The sequence below is a fragment of the Oryx dammah genome, unplaced genomic scaffold (genome assembly GCF_014754425.2).
Source record: "Oryx dammah isolate SB20612 unplaced genomic scaffold, SCBI_Odam_1.1 HiC_scaffold_5, whole genome shotgun sequence".
NCBI classification, from domain to species: Eukaryota; Metazoa; Chordata; class Mammalia; order Artiodactyla; family Bovidae; genus Oryx; species Oryx dammah.
The window spans coordinates 105,780,535-105,796,070 of NW_024070189.1; the positions used below are offsets into that span (position 1 = coordinate 105,780,535).

At 45.9% G+C, this 15,536-nt stretch overlaps 1 protein-coding gene and 1 pseudogene across 4 annotated transcripts in view; both read left to right on the forward strand.

Moving 5' to 3' along the window:
- The window catches only part of RUFY1 (RUN and FYVE domain containing 1), a 69,853-nt gene that overhangs the window by 52,201 nt on the left and 2,116 nt on the right, over positions 1–15,536 (forward strand). For all 4 annotated transcript variants that reach the window (XM_040241385.1, XM_040241384.1, XM_040241383.1 and 1 more), the window contains 5 exons: positions 3,078–3,175; positions 8,914–9,033; positions 9,688–9,817; positions 11,478–11,572; positions 14,106–14,154. In XM_040241385.1, the coding sequence (XP_040097319.1) occupies positions 3,078–3,175; positions 8,914–9,033; positions 9,688–9,817; positions 11,478–11,572; positions 14,106–14,154 (492 nt within the window). The remainder of the gene's footprint in view (positions 1–3,077; positions 3,176–8,913; positions 9,034–9,687; positions 9,818–11,477; positions 11,573–14,105; positions 14,155–15,536) is intronic.
- On the forward strand, positions 5,814–6,806 carry LOC120863284 (annotated as a pseudogene).

Genomic DNA, 15,536 nt, shown 5'->3' on the forward strand with positions numbered 1-15,536 from the left:
CATTGTCTGTCTTTCCTCCTTATCTAATCTTGCAAGAATTGTGTCTGTTCTAATAATCTTTTCAAAGAACTGGCTTGTTTTCTAATGTTCCTTATTGTGTACTGTTACTGTTTCTTATTTCATTGATCTCTACCTTCACTTTTATTATATTCTTTCTTATTTCTTATGGTTTACTCTGTGGCTCATTTTCAGCTTCTGAAATGCATACTTAGCTCATCTGTTTTATTTTTTTTAATTTAATTAAATATTTAAAGTTTAAAATTGCCCACAAGTTCTGTTTTAGCTAGGCTTCCCCAATGGATCAGATGGCAAAGAGTCTGCCTATAGTGAGGGAGACCTGGGTTTGATCCCTGGATCAGGAAGATCCCCTGGAGAAGGAAATGGCAACCCACTCCAGTATTCTTGCCTGGTAAATACCATGGACAGAGGAGCCTGGTGGGCTACAGTCCATGGGATCACAAAGAGTTGGACATGACTCAGCAACTTCACTTCACTTCACTGCTTTAGCTATGGCACTCAAATTGTGAGAAAAGTATTTCATTGATTGGGTTGGCCAAAAGGTTGGTTTGGTTTTTTCCATTAGACAGCTCTCTCAACGTTTAATCTTTAACTTCATTCAAAACAGTTTTGTTAGATGGTATCATGACAGTTGTCATATCGGCCTGCATTTTCAAAAAAAACTTAGCAAAATTGGTGAATTTTTGTAAAGCTATTTTAATATTGAAGATGGAAGGGAAAAAGCATTTTGGGCATATTGTTATTATTTATTGTTTCAAGGAAGGTAAAAATGCAACTGAAATGCAAAAAAATGCATGTGTGCAGTGTGTGGAGAAAGTGCTGGTCTGTTGTGTCAGAAGTGGTTTGTGAAGTTTCCTGTTGGAGATTCCTTGCTGGATGATGCTCCCCAGGTAGATGGACCTGTTGAAGTCAATAGAGATTAAATCAAGACATCAATTGACAACAATCAGTGTTGAATTACATGAGAGATAGCTGACATATTCAAAATACCCAAATTAAGTGTTGAAAATTATTTGCACCCCCTTGGTTATATTAATCATTTTAATGGCTTGGGTTCCACATAAGTTAAGAGAAATAAACCTTCTTGACCATATTTCCACATGTCATTCTCTTCTGAAATGTAATAAAAACATTCCTTTTTAAAAACAAATTGTGAAAGGCAACAAAAAGTGGATACTGTACAATAATATAGAATAGAAGTGATCATGGGGCGAGCAAAATGAACTACCACCAACCTCGCCAAAGGCAGGTCTTCATCCAAAGAAGGTGATGTTATATATATGGTGGGATTAGAAGGGAGTCCTCTATTATGAGCTCCTTCCAGAAAAGCCAAACGATTAATCCCAATAAATACTGCTCTCAATTAGACCAACTGAAAGCAGCTGTTGATGAAAAGTGTCCAGAATTAGTCCACAGAAAACGCATAGTCTTCCATCAGGATAACACCAGACCACATGTTTCTTTGATGACCAGGTAAAAACTGTTACAGCTTGGCTGGGAAGTTCTTCTTTTAAAAAAAAAAAATAGGTAGGGTTTTGTTTGGTTTTATTTATTTATTTGGCTGCGCCAAGTCTTAATTGTGGCATGCGGGATCTTTAGTTGCTGCATGTGGTATCTAGTTCCCTGAGCAGGGATCGAACCTGGGCCCCCTGCACTGGGCTCTCAGCCGCTGGATCATCAGCGAAGTCCCCGGCTGGGAAGTTCTGGTTCATGCGCTGTATTCACCGGACACTGCACCTTCGGATTTCCATTTATTTAAATCTCTATAAAATTCTCTTCATGGAAAAAAAAAATTCAGTTACTTGGAAGAATGTAAAAGGCACCTGCAATACTTCTTTGCTCAAAAAGATAAAAAATTGGGGGAAGATGGAATATGAAGTTGCCTGAAAAATGGCAGAAGGTAGTGGAACAAAATAGCATGTTGTTCAATAAAGTTCTTGTTGAAAATGAAAAATATGTCTTTTATTTCTTACCTAAAAACCAAAGTACCTTATTGGCCAACCCAATAAAAAGCATATTTTTCATATCATCTCTGAAATTAGGACATGTCTTATAGTCAATGTCATGACATGTTTCAAGTAGCAGTCTTTTCCTTTCTTAGTGGGATATAAAATTAGGATGCATCTTCAATGTAATGAAATACTGCAGTGTTTTCATTGTCTTTCAGCTCTAAGTATTTCATAATTTCTCTTCTGCTTTTTTTTAGCTCAATGTATTTTAGTAATATGCTATTCCATTTCCAGATGTGAGGTGTTCAGTTATTCTTTCGTTGCTTATACCTAGTTTTATTATGTGAAAGCCAGGAAATACAGTCTGTGTATTCCTAGGAATATATCAGTACTTTTTTCTGTCTTCAGTCTTTCTGTTTTCCTTGTATTTAAGAGAGTCTCTTGTAGACACACAGAAACATGTTTGTTTGTCTTGTCTTTTTGCTGCCTCCTGATCACTCAGCATCTGCCACAGTTGAAACCTTGGGCTGAGAAAGTCACAGGGGTGTGGGTACAAACCCAGCTGCACCGCATTTGTGCTGTAACCTTTACCCAGGTGCTTTCTCCTCCTGAGCCTCTGTCTCTTGCTCAGAGAAGTGGAGGCTCACAATGCCCACCATGAGAACTCTGCAAGACTCATGGAAACTCATGGAGGTGCCTGGCACATGAGAAGGCTCAGCAATGTTGAGTCAGATCTGACCCTGAAGTTCTGGTCTGTTCAAACACAGGGCTTCATTACCTCCCTCTCTGCCTTTTTTCAGCACTCTGCTTGGCTTGCGAGATCTTAATTCCCTAACTGGGGACTGAACCCAGGCCACAGCAGTGAAAATGCCAAGTCCTAACCACTGGACCACTAGGACGGTCCCCCTCTGCCTTTCTTTGTGTTGATGACACTGGGAGCATTGACCTAGTTTGTCTTCCAGGGCTGCAGTGAAGAGCCGCAGTTAATGAAACACTCTTGAAAGTGTTATTTAAAAAGTACAAAGAGAACAGCTGAACCCTCTTGTAATCCAGAACAGGCAGGGGGGTGAGACGGAAGCAGAAAATGACCCTCTTTCCTTGCTTTTATAGAATGCAGAGAGCAGTTTACAACAGAAGAATGAAGTCATTACATCTTTTGAAGAAAAATCCAATCAAGTCATGTCCAGCATGAAACAAATGGAAGAAAGGTAAACACTTCCTCCTGGCAGATATTCCCTAGAAGGTACTAGGCATGGTCTGGGCCCGGAGACTTACTCAGAGTCTCTCTCAAAAGCATAGACAAGTTGGAATGACTCTCCTTCAGGTCTTTAGTCTTGCCCAGAAAGGGGACTGGATTCCCTAATTTTGCCTAAGCATGTATTCAGTTATTCAACTTTTGGGCTACTGTATCGCTTCGACATCTCAGGGAGTCAGAACTATCCAGTGAGCTCACATTTAAATCAGGTCAGGGACTTCCCTGGCAGTCCAATGGATAAGACTCTGCACTTCCATTGCAAGGGGCAGAGGTTCGATGCCTGGTCAGGGAACTAAGATCCTACATGCTGCACAGCATGACCAAAAAATAAAAGTTAAATAAATAGCAGGTCAGTAAGGGATCAGAATACAGTAAAAAAAAAAAAAAAATAGACTCCTACAAATATAGGTGACTGGTTTTTTGTTTTTTGTTTTTGTTTTTTTTTTTTCACAAAGGTACAAAGGCATTTCAATGGAGAAAGGATAGTTTTTTCAATAAATGATATTGGAAACAATTGGGTATCCATAAGCCAAACAATGAACCTCAATTTAGACCACACCTCTATATAAAAGTAAAAATGAATCATCAATCTACCTGTAAAACTTAAAACTAAAAACTTTTAGAAGAAAGCATAGGAGAAAGTCTTTGTGGGCTTAGGTTAGACAAAGAGTCAGATGTGACATAAAAGCTCTGTTCATAAGAGAAAATCTCGATAAACTGAACTTCCTCAAAATTTAAAACTTTTGTTCAGTGGAAGACACAGCTAAGAGAATAAAAATCCCGTATCTGACAAAGGACTCGTATCTAGAATATATAAAGAACTCTCGATGAACAATCCAGTCTAACACAGACAAAAGACTTGAAAAGACCCTGCATCAAATAGGACGTATGGAGGGCAAATAAGCACACAAAAAGATAGTCAAGAAATCTGTTGGATTTCTTAACACTAACTATGAAATATTAGAAAGAAAAGGTAAAGAAAAAAAATTGCTGTTTAAAATCACATTAAAAAAAAAAAAAAAAAAAAAAACCCTAGGGATAAACCTAACCAAGGAGGTGAAAGACTTTGAAGATGATTCAAGGAAATGTAAAGATATGCCATGTTCTTGGATTGGGAGAAGTAATATAGTTAAAATCACCATACAACCCAAAGCAACCTATAGACTTAATGTGATCCCTATGAAATTACCTATGACATTTTTCACAAAACTACAACAAATAATCCTAAAATTTGTGTGCAACCATGAAAGACCCTGAATGCCAAAGCCATCCTGAGGGAAAAGAGGAAAGCTGGAGACATAACCCTTCCAGACTTCAGACAATACTACAAAGTGATAGTAGTCAAAACAGTATGGTATCGGCACAAAAACAGACATGGATCAATGGACAGACTAGAGAGACCAAAAATAAACCCACACACCTATGTCAGTTAATCTTTGACAAGGGAGGCTAGAATATACAATGGAGAAAAGATGGTCTCTTCAGCAAGTGTTGGCAAAGGTGGACAGCCTCATGTAAATCAGTGAAGTCAGAACACTCCCTCACGCTATATGCAAAAATAAACTCAAAATAGTTTAAAGACTTAAATGTAAGTTGTTGTTGTTCAGTTGCTAATAAGTCATGTCCAACTCTTTGCAACCCCAACAGACTGTAGCACTGTCCTCTGTTATTTCCTGGAGTTTGTCAAATTCATGTCCATTGAGTCAGTGATGCTATCTGTCTAACCATCTCACCCTCTGCTGCCCCCATCTCCTTTTGCATTCGATTCTTCCCAGCATCAGGGTCTGTTCCAATGAGTCTGCTCTTTGCATCAGGTGGCCAAAGTATTAGAGCTTCAGCTTCAGCATCAGTCCTTCCAATGAATATTCAGGACTGATTTCCTTTAGGATTGACTGGTTGGATCTCCTTGCAGTCCAAAGGACTCTCAGGAGTCTCCTCCAGCACTACAGTTCAAAGGCGTCATTTCTTTGGTACTTAGCCTTCTTTGTGGTCCTGCTCTCACATCTGTATGTGACCACTGGAAAAACCATAGCCTTGACTATACAGACCTTCGTCAGCAAAGTGATGTCTATACTTTCTTATACACTATCTAGGTCGGTCATAGCTTTCCTTCCAAGAAACAAGCATCTTTTAATTTCATGGCTGCAGTCACCATCCGCAGTGGTTTTGGACCCCAAGAAAATAAAATCTGTCACTGCTTTGCTTTTTCCCCTCTATTTGCCATGAAGTGATGGGACTGGATGCCATGATCTTAGTTTTTCTAATCTTTTTCAAGCCAGCTTTTTCACTCTCCTCTTTCAAGAGGCTCTTTAGTTCCTCTTTACTTTCTGCCAATAGGGTGGATTCATCTGCATATCTGAGGTTATTGATATTTCTCCCAGCAGTCTTGACTCCACCTTGTGATTCTTCCAGCCTAGCATTTTGTGTGATGTATTCTGCATGTAAGTTAAATAATCAGGGTGACAATATACAGCCTTGTCACACTCCTTTCCTGATTTGGAACCAATCAGTTGTTCCATGTCTGGTTCTAACGGTTGCTTCTTGACCTGCATATAGGTTTCTCAGGAGACAGGGAAGCAGTGGTGGGGAGGATGGGGTGGAATTACTTAAAGACCATTGAGGACCTAGGGGCTCAGCTTTTTCCAAATTCTGTGGACAATGCCCGCATCGTTCTACAGATTGACAATGCCCCATCTCATCTTGCTGCTGATGACTTCAGAGTCAAGGATGAGGCAGAGCCGGCCACGCGCCAGTCTGTGGAAAGTGACATCCACAGACTCCGCAGGTTATTGATGACACTGTGTCACCCAGCTGCAGCCGGAGACTGAGACAGAGGCTCTCAAGCAGGAGCTGCTTTTCATAAAGAAGAACCACGAGGAGGAAGTAAAGGGTCTGCAAAACCAGACTGCCAACTCTGGGTTACCGTAGAATTGGATGCCCTCCAACCTCAGAACCTCAACAAGATCATGGCAGACATTGGGCCCTGTACAGTGAGCTGGCTCAGGAGAACCAGGAGGAGCCAGACCAGTACTGGCCCCAGCAGATCAAGGAGAGCACCCAGTGGTCACTTGCCACAGTCTGAGGTTGGAGCTCCTGAGATGACTTTCTCAGAGCAGAGATACAATCTAGTCCCTGGAGATCAACCTGGACTCCATGAGAAATCTGAAGGCCAGCTTGGAAGACAGCCTGAGGGAGGTGGAGGCCTGATATGCCATGCAGATGGAGCAGGCCTTCGGGGTCCTTCTGCACCTGGAGTCAGAGCTAGCCCAGACCGAGGCAGAGGGGTAATGCCAGACCCAGGAATATGAGGCGGCCCTGCTGAACAGCAAGGTCAAGCTAGAGGCTGAGATCAACACCTCCTGCCACCTGCTGGAAAATGGGGAAGATGTCAGTCTTGATGATGCTCTGGACAGCAGCAAGCCTATGCAAGCCATCCAGAAGACAGCCACCCTCAGGCTCGTGGATAGCAAAGTGGTGTCTGAAGCCTCAGACGCTGAAGTTTTGAGGCATTGAATCAATAGAAGCAGTGTGCCCTGTGGAGCAGGAGGCCAATAAAAGTTGAGGCATTATTGCATTAAAAAAAATATATATGAGAAGAAGACCTAAATAAACATGTCTTCAAAGAAGACAGATGAAAAGATGCTCAGCATGGCTAATTATGAGAAATGCAAATCAAGACTACAATAAAGTGTCATTTCAAACCAGTCAGAATGGCCAACATGGAAAGTCTACAAATAAATGCAGGAGAGGGTGTGGAGAAAAAGGAACCCTCCTCTACTTGGTGGAAATAAAAAATTGGTGCAGCCACTGTGGAAAACAGTATGGAGATTCTTTTAAAAACTAAAAGTAGACTTGCTGTATGATCCAGCAGTCCCGCTCTTGGACATGTATCCAGAAAAGATGAAAGCTCTAATTCAAAAAGACATGTGCATCCTCAGGGTTCATAGCAGACTGTTTACAGTAACCAAGACATGGAAGCAAACTTCATGTCCATCAGTTAATGAATGGGTAAAGAAGATGTGGTACATATGTACAATGGAATATTACTCAGCCATAAAAAATTAATGAAATATTGGTTTGGAACAACATGGATAAACCTAGAGATTATCATACCAAGTAAAATAAGTTAGAGAAAGACAAATATATGATATCACTTATATGTGGAATCTAAAAAAAAAAAAAAAATGTTACAAATGAACTTGCTTACAAAACAGAAACAGACCAGGAAAACAAACTTATGGTTACCAAATGGGAAAGTGGGGAGGGATAAACTGGGAGAATGGGGTTAATAGATATATACCACTTTAAACTAGATAAACACAGTGATTTTCTGATACTTTATAGCACAGGGAGCTATATTCAATATCTTGTTCAGTTCAGTCACTCTGTTGTGTCTGACTCTGCGAACCCATGGATTCCAGCACGCCAGGCTTGCCTGTCCATCACCAACTCCTGGAGTTTACTCAAACTCATGTCCGTTGAGTCGGTGACGCCATCTAACCATCTCATCCTCTGTCGTCCCCTTCTCCTGCTACCTTCAGTCTTTCCCAGCATCAGGGTCTTTTCCAGTGAGTCAGTTCTTCACATCAGGTGGCCGAAGTACTGGCGTTTCAGCATCAGTCCTTCCAGTGAATAATCAGGACTGATCTCCTTTAGGATGGACTGGTTGGATCTCCTTGCAGTCCAAGGGACTCTCAAGGGTCTTCCTTCTGCAACACCACAGTTCAAAAGCATCAATTCTTCGACACTCAGCCTTCTTTATAGTCCAACTCTCACATCCATACATGACTACTGGAAAATCCATAGCTTTGACTAGACGGACCTTTGTCAGCAAAATAATGTCTCTGCTTTTTAATATGCTATCTAGGTTGGTCATAACTTTTCTTCCAAAATCAACTATATTTCCACTTTTAAAAATTGTTCAGCATGAGCCATTAGGGAAGTACATATTAAAATCACAATTAGATGCCACTGCACACCTATTAGGACAGCAAAATATTTTTTTAAGGACAATACCAGGTGCTGGTGAGGCTACAAAACAGCCGGAGCACTCGTACATTACTAGTGGGAGTGCGCTTTGGAAAACAGTCTCTGAAAAAAGCTAAACATGCTCCTCTCATGTGATCCAACAATCCCATTCCTGACTGTTTGCTCAAAAGGAGTAAAAACCCATGTTCACAAAAAAACCTGTACACAAATGCTTATAGCATCTCTATTCATAATTGCCAAAATTAGAAGCAACTCAGATGTCTTTCATCAAGCAAATGGATAAACGGGTCATCTACCCAGTGAAATTCTACCCAGCCATAAAAAGGAATGACCACTAATACACACAAAAACTTGGGTTGATCTCAAAGATATGCTGAAAGAAAGAAGCCAGTCTCAAAAGGTTGTGTGAAATGTAATTCCATGTATTAATATATGACATTTGGGGTGGAGAGGTGTGACTCAAAGGGGCAGTGGTAAGGTGTTTTGCGGGGTGATGGAAATTGTCTGTGTCACCTGTTAGATGGATTGTGGTAACGCTTACGTGAATTTATGCCTGTATAAATAGAATTATACACACAAAGGAGTCAATTTTATCATATATTAATTTTTAAAAATAAAAGAAAACCAGCAAAGACATGCAAAAGTCATGGTAAATGTGAGGAGTGATCTTTTCCTTACAAGTATTTGGTTCCTTTGGTCTAGGTTACAGCACTCAGAGAGGGCGAGGCAGGGGGCCGAGGAGCGGAGCCGCAAGCTGCAGCAGGAGCTCGGTGGGAGGAGCAGCGCCCTGCAGCAGCAGCTTGCCCAGCTGCATGAGCAGTGGTAGGAGCCCCAGAGGCAGCAGGTGGCTTTGTGGCGTGGCAAGAACTGGGGAGACCATCCCCCAAGTGGGGCAGTGTCCCACTTCACAGGTGACCCCTGCAAGGCTAGGATTGGGATGAGAGATGAAGTGTCTGTTCCCCACTTCACAAATGACAAAAATGACTCCATGGGGGCTCGGTATAGTCCCCAAGGCTACTCAGCTGGTGAGCAAGGCATCAGGATTAAACTGAAATCACCCCCACCCCTTAGTAGCTTCCTCCTTGTCCCGAGCCCGCCAGGACCCTCCACTGTTAGCTGGCCCCTTTAAAAGGCAGGATAACTGTTGCAGAATAAATATCTCCATCTCAGTAGTAGGTTCTGTGTGTGCAGCCACGAGTGTTAGAGCTTTTTCCTCCCTTTCCATTTGTGTAACTGTCAGATGTGTGCCTGTGCCTGCTTTCCTTGGCGTGTTCCTGGTCTTTCTTATGGAGGTGCAGTTGGCCCTGGGGGAGCGGGAGCCTTATTCCTATGCTTTGTGGAAGGGTCTGTATGCTCACATCACAGTTCAGATTGCTGTGAATCCCCTGTCTCTGATGTGGTGACTTGGGTTGTGGATTGTGCTTTTGCATGAAGATCTCTCATTGAGACTAACTCAAGTTCACTGTGCAAAAACAGCGCAAGTCTAGAGAAAGAATTGAAATCAGAAAAAGAACAAAGACAAGCACTTCAGCGAGAGTTACAGCATGAGAAAGACACTTCCTCTTTACTCCGAGCAGAGCTACAACAAGTAGAAGGATTAAAAAAGGTAAGGTGGACTGTCTTGGGGAGAAAAAGAGCTTCTAGATCTCCAGAAACTCCTGCCCAAGAGCCTCCCAGCCAGCAAGTGAGACTCTTCAACCTGTGGCTGCACAGTCCGTCCCCGCTGTGCACACACCGGCTCCGGGTCTGGGACACTGTTCCCACATCCTCGGAGCCTCTGCTTCAGGAGGAAAAGACAAAGAGCGAGCAAACCAGAGAGATTCAGTGTTGAGGGCTATGAAGAGGAGAGATTCAGTGTTGAGGGCTATGACGAGGAGAGAACAGGAGCGTGTCCCCACACCGGGGTGGAGGGTGGCCTGGGGAGAGAGTGACAGGCAGGCAGAGAACTGGACGGTGAGCCAGGGCCAGCCATGCAGAGCCGCCAGGAAGTGCGAGGGACCGTCACGGTGAAAGCCGGAGAGGGGCTGTGTGCCCTAGGCGTGACAGCAGAGGGAGGAGGGCTTGGGCAGCGACCCCAGACGGCCTCCCCGTGCCGCTGGGGCGGTTCCCAGACACGGGTCTTGTCCTGCTGAGCACGGTAATGGGCACCGCTGCAGTCTGAGGTAAAAGCCCTTTGATTTCTACTGGAAAGTACCTAGAGTCCCTCACGGGAGAGCCTGCTAGGCCCAGCGTGGGGGTTGCTAGTGAGGAGAGAGCTTTCCAGGAGCCACTCAAGCTCAAAGGTGGGAGGAAAGGACTTCTAGAAAGTTCCGCGTGATGGAACACTCCCCCTTCACTTCAAAATACTTTGGTCTAAGATCTGAATTACACACACCCTGCAGAAGGAACAAAACTGCACGTCTACCCTCACTGGGAAGCCTTAGCATGCCCTTGTGAGCCCGTGTTGAACGGTCTCCGGGGCAGAAGGCCGAGGGGTGGCTGAGGTGGGAACTGCCCACCACTCAGGCCCTAAGCCCTACTGTTTGCCCTGAGATCAGCCCTGAAAACCAAGGTACTTTTCCAGGTCTTCGTCTCTGCCCTCACCAGCCTGTGTCCTCAGGGTGTGTTCACCCCAGTTCACAGTTATCGGCATCTTCCCCGCTGAGCTTCGCTCCATGGCTCAGGGTCCCTGGAAGGACTTGCCACCCTCAGGGCCACGAAGGAGAGCCCAGATCTTGGCTTTCATCAGCCTTGCTCATTTATTTTCAGAAAAATTTGACCAGCTCTTTCCAAAAAACAGTTTATTCCTAAACTAGCTTTCCCTGATACAAATCTGTCTTTTAATAGAAACAGAAAAAACTTTTTTTGCACTGTGCCAATTTGTTTTGAATGTTTCCTGCCCACATTCCACACTGCAGAGCCACTCATGAAGCGCTTCTCTTCCAATTGTCCATTCTGGAGAAACACACAAGTGTTTCTCGAAATAACCCTGTTGTGAATGACACTGATACAACAAAACTGTTTCTTGCTCTTGCAAAACATTCTAGGGACTTCACTGGTGGTCCAGTGGCTAAGACTCTATGCTTCCACTGCAGAGGGGTAAAGGTTCAATCCCTGGTCAAGGAACTAAGACCCTGCATGCCATGTGACATGACCAAAATGACAAATAGGAAAAAAAAAAAAAAAAACATTCCAACCTGCTTGTCACTGTGATGACTAAACCTTTTTTTTTTTTAAAAAAAAAGGACTTTGAGTTCTGTGTCAGGCATCGGGTTTGCTTGTTTTAGGAGCTGCGGGAGCTCCAGGACGAGAAGACAGAGTTGCAGAAGATCTGTGATGAGCAGGAACAAGCCCTCCAGGAAATGGGTCTGCACCTCAGCCAGTAAGAAACCCACTCCCCTTGTCTGCCACCCGCATCAGGGCCACCGGGCCCACCTCCCTCTAGAGAGTTGCGCCAGCCTGCCCACTGCACCACTCGAGCTGCAAACCTGTGTCCTTTTGTCCAAGGAGGGAAGGGCAATCAGGGAGGCCTGCCAGCTGTTCAAGGGGAACCCCCTGCCCAGGAAGTCAGGCTTCAGGGACACAGCACTGGTTTGGGTTAATTAATTCATCAAGAACACCCTTTTCTAGTGACCGGGATTCTTACGGTCACAAACTGTCTGTGTCGCAGGGGAACCAGATGGGTGATAAGAGGGTTGTGTGTTTAGCTCCAGAGGGAATGCTGTGTCTTGAGACTGTGAGCCCGCCACAGTACAAGTCTGGCGACCGCTTCCCTCTCTGGAGCCTGTAAACGTGCATCTGCCAGAGTCTGTCTGCCTGCCTCCGCCGGGTGGGTGATACTGCGGGAGTGCACACCCTGCGGCTCCGTCTGCCCCCTGACTGAACAGGTCTCCCTGATGTCCCAGTCCTGCCAGGCTGTTCTGGACAGTTTGGTAGGTCACACTGCGGGTGGTGGAACTCGCCCATTTGTGTGGCTGTTGCATTTTTAAACAAAGTGGGTCGCTTTTTCTCGAGTCACAACTCTTGGTTGCTAGTGACAGAAATCCAGTTCAAACTGGCTTAAGCAAAAAAATCATCAGGAGCCAGTTTCTACCTCTCTGTCACTTGCCTTGTAGGTGGGCCTGGCCCCCAGCAGGGCTGTCTGTCAGAGGAACCAGAGTTCCTCTTTCCTGTCCCTCCACAGAGATCCCAGGTTGACTCACGGCCCACCTGAGTCCTGGTGCAGGCTCAGTGAGCAGCAGAGCCCGGCTCAGGCCCGGTGCAGGACACGCTGTGGCCAGAGACGGGAGCTCAGAGGAGAGGAGACCAGACACACTCAAGTAGTGCACAGGTGTGCACCAGCTTGGGAGCTTTCTGTCTGCAAAGCTGGAAGGCCAAAAGCAGTGCGGTCGGCTGGCCCACAAAAGTATCAGGAAGAATGTTATGACTCTGATGAGAAGGTGGTCTTTTCAGTAGTTTAATGTGACGATGCTGCCCATCTGCCCTCCTCTCCCATTCAGCAGCTCTTTCTAGACCAGCTCAGGGCCGCTGGTCCCTTCCCCTGAGGGCCGCCTGCCCCCTCTCAGGCGCAGTGTGCAGTGCGCTGCCCTGCCTGGGGGCAGCTCTAGGAGAGCTCTGGCCAGCTCTGAGCGCTCCCTGAAACTGAGAACCAGCTGTGGACGCTGACGTGCTGCCGCTTCTTGAATGCGAGCGGTATTTAGAGAGAGAGGGAGGCATCCTCAGGGCGCCCTCCCACTTCTCACATTGCTCGCCCCGTTTCTTTCCTCCTGCCTGTCCTCTTCACATTGGACAAACGACAGAGTCAGAGACACACTCCTAGTAAGGCAGAGGCCTCAGAAAAGCAGACAAAGTCTGGTCTTGGAAAGGCCCCCCCTGCCTTGAGCGGCCTCCACCTTCAGAGTGCCCTTCACAGCCCGGGGTGGGTCAGCACTGCCGGCGAGACGCGGGTTCTCCCTGTTCCCTCCTTCATGCAAGCCCCCACCAGACGGCAGAGAAGGGAAAGCCTCCTGTCTGATGCCTCCATCAGCTGCAGACACACATCTGGATGCTCAAATCGTGTTTCCCAGGGAAGTTCTTCTGTGTCTCAGGCAGCCTCTGGCCCTGTCGGTCTACCCGCCTGCCTCTGTAGCCGGGCGGGGAGGGGAGGAGCCCCTGCCAGCATTCCTGGAGGCCACAGCGTGTTTTCTTTCAAAGGCTTTGATGTTTGGTTTCCTCGTCCTTCCCTAGAAGTCTAACCTGTGACTCAGAGCGTTCCTCTCTGACACTTAGATTAGGCGAATCCGGTGACAATGTAAGCTAACCTCAGCTTTTAAAATAGGGCTTTGACATGCACATAGTGTTCTGCTTTGTCTGGTTTAATTCTGCCATTTTAGACCATGTTCGGTCCTGTCTTCTATGTGGAGTTCCATTAATGAGGATGGGACAAGAACAAGCAATCGTGCCCCCTGAGCCTGGCTGTTCTAGACAGAGCTGGCAGCAAGAGGGGCAGAGAGGCCTACAGATGAGGGGTCCCGCACCTGGTGAGGGAGTGCCCCTGCCCCTCGCACATGTCACAGGCGGGAACAGTTGCTCAGAGAAGCCAGAAACATGGGCTTTGATGAGATCATTCTCAGGTGTTAAATGATTGTAACTATTTCAAAGCCTTTTTAAACCCTGCCGCAACTCAATAGCGTATATCTTGGGCCAGATTCGGTCCAGAGGCTTCGACCGCCCCAGACACCAGCCAGTACAGTGAGATGACTCTGGGATTGTAAAAAAGGTGGAAAGAAGTTATTCTGTAAGAACTCATGTTATCACGTTCCTCTCTTACAGTCTTGTGGCCCTCACAAAGCCAAAAAGTTGACTGTCGATTTACTTCATGAGAGCTTGAAAGTCCCTCTTAGTGAGGCTATGAATTTCTCTCTCTTTTTTTTAAGGTCAAAGCTGAAGATGGAAGACATCAAAGAAGTAAATAAGGCACTGAAGGTACTGGACTATTAATGTTTTTTAGGAATCACTACTAGTAGCTATCAGGCAGCTCATGCTGAGATATTAGCATGCTCTTAGGTTTTCTCACCACAGTCAGGTGAGAATATGCGGTTGAGTCCTGGCTCCCATCACTTATTGACAGACAAGAAAACGCTGCCCAGAGCTGTGTGTCTAGGCTGAGATGGTGGCGCGGGCAAGCGGCACGGCCTGAAGTGGTCCTGGAGGAGTCGAGGTCCTCTGGTTCTGGTCTCTCTGCCATCAGCTGCAGTTTGACATTAGACCTAGATCATAGGTCCCCTAATGAAGGAAATGAAAAGTGGTAGAAAGAGATCCAGGTTGTCTTTTGTTGTTGTTGTTAATGATCAGAGTAAGACCTTTCCCTCCAGGTAAGGTGCTTAGAGGCTACATTGTCCCATTAAAGTGCCCTGTGCCATTTCCGGGCACCACTTAAGCCCTCAGCTGGGCCAAGTTTCTGAACCACTCTGGAGAGGGCAGAATGGCACACGCCACTTAAGAGAGCCGGGACGTGTGGGCCAGGTGACCCAGTGTGGCGCTGAGCTAGCCTGCTGAGGCCAAGAGTGGAGTAGGAGAGGGCGGGAGTTTCTGACCCTCAGCCTGAACTCTGCTCTGGCAGCAGTGTACAGACAGCCCTCTTCCCAAGGGCCTGCAGCGCATGCTGGAGCAGAGACCCTTCTGTCTCTAGGCACTTGACTACCAGCCCGCCTCAGGTCAGAAGCAGCAAATTGTCATAGCAACTAACAGCAGCCTGGACTTGCAGTTGACCTCAGTTTTATTTTAGCCTCCGCTGTAGACCGAACAGCTCCTTTGATGTCATTGCTGTGAGCGGTTTTTGTCCCCTGCAGATGTAAACAAGTGTTTGCACAAAATGTCAGCTGACAGTGCTAGAGGGAGGATAAAAGTCATGAAATGGGACCCTGGAGCTTCCTGGAGCAGTGGAACCCAAGGCTGAAAGCATGGTGGGGCTGTGCTGCACCTCCCAGTCATATCTCTGTGTCATCAGGAAAGCGAGTCAGCGGAAGCCAAGGCACCATTAAGGTGCCTGGGGCGCTTGACCCTCGAACAGCTCAGTCTCTGAGCCGAGCAAATGCATATCCCAGTTTTCCCTTAGAAAGACTTCCAGAAAGGCATCTCTCTAAGCCTCAGTTGCCTCCTCTGCTTCCCCAGGAAGCTCTGAGAATCAGGACGTCAGTGTGTGTGGAGAAGCGCCTCCTGTCTCCACAGCATGTTGCCCTTCTTTCTCAGCGGGGACTGCTGTCACAGATTTTCTGGTCTGGCAGCCAGGGTTGGCCCGTCTTCCTCCTGCCAGTTTAGGGGGCATTTTGGATAATGTCTCAGCCAGGGATGGAGTTACAAGCACC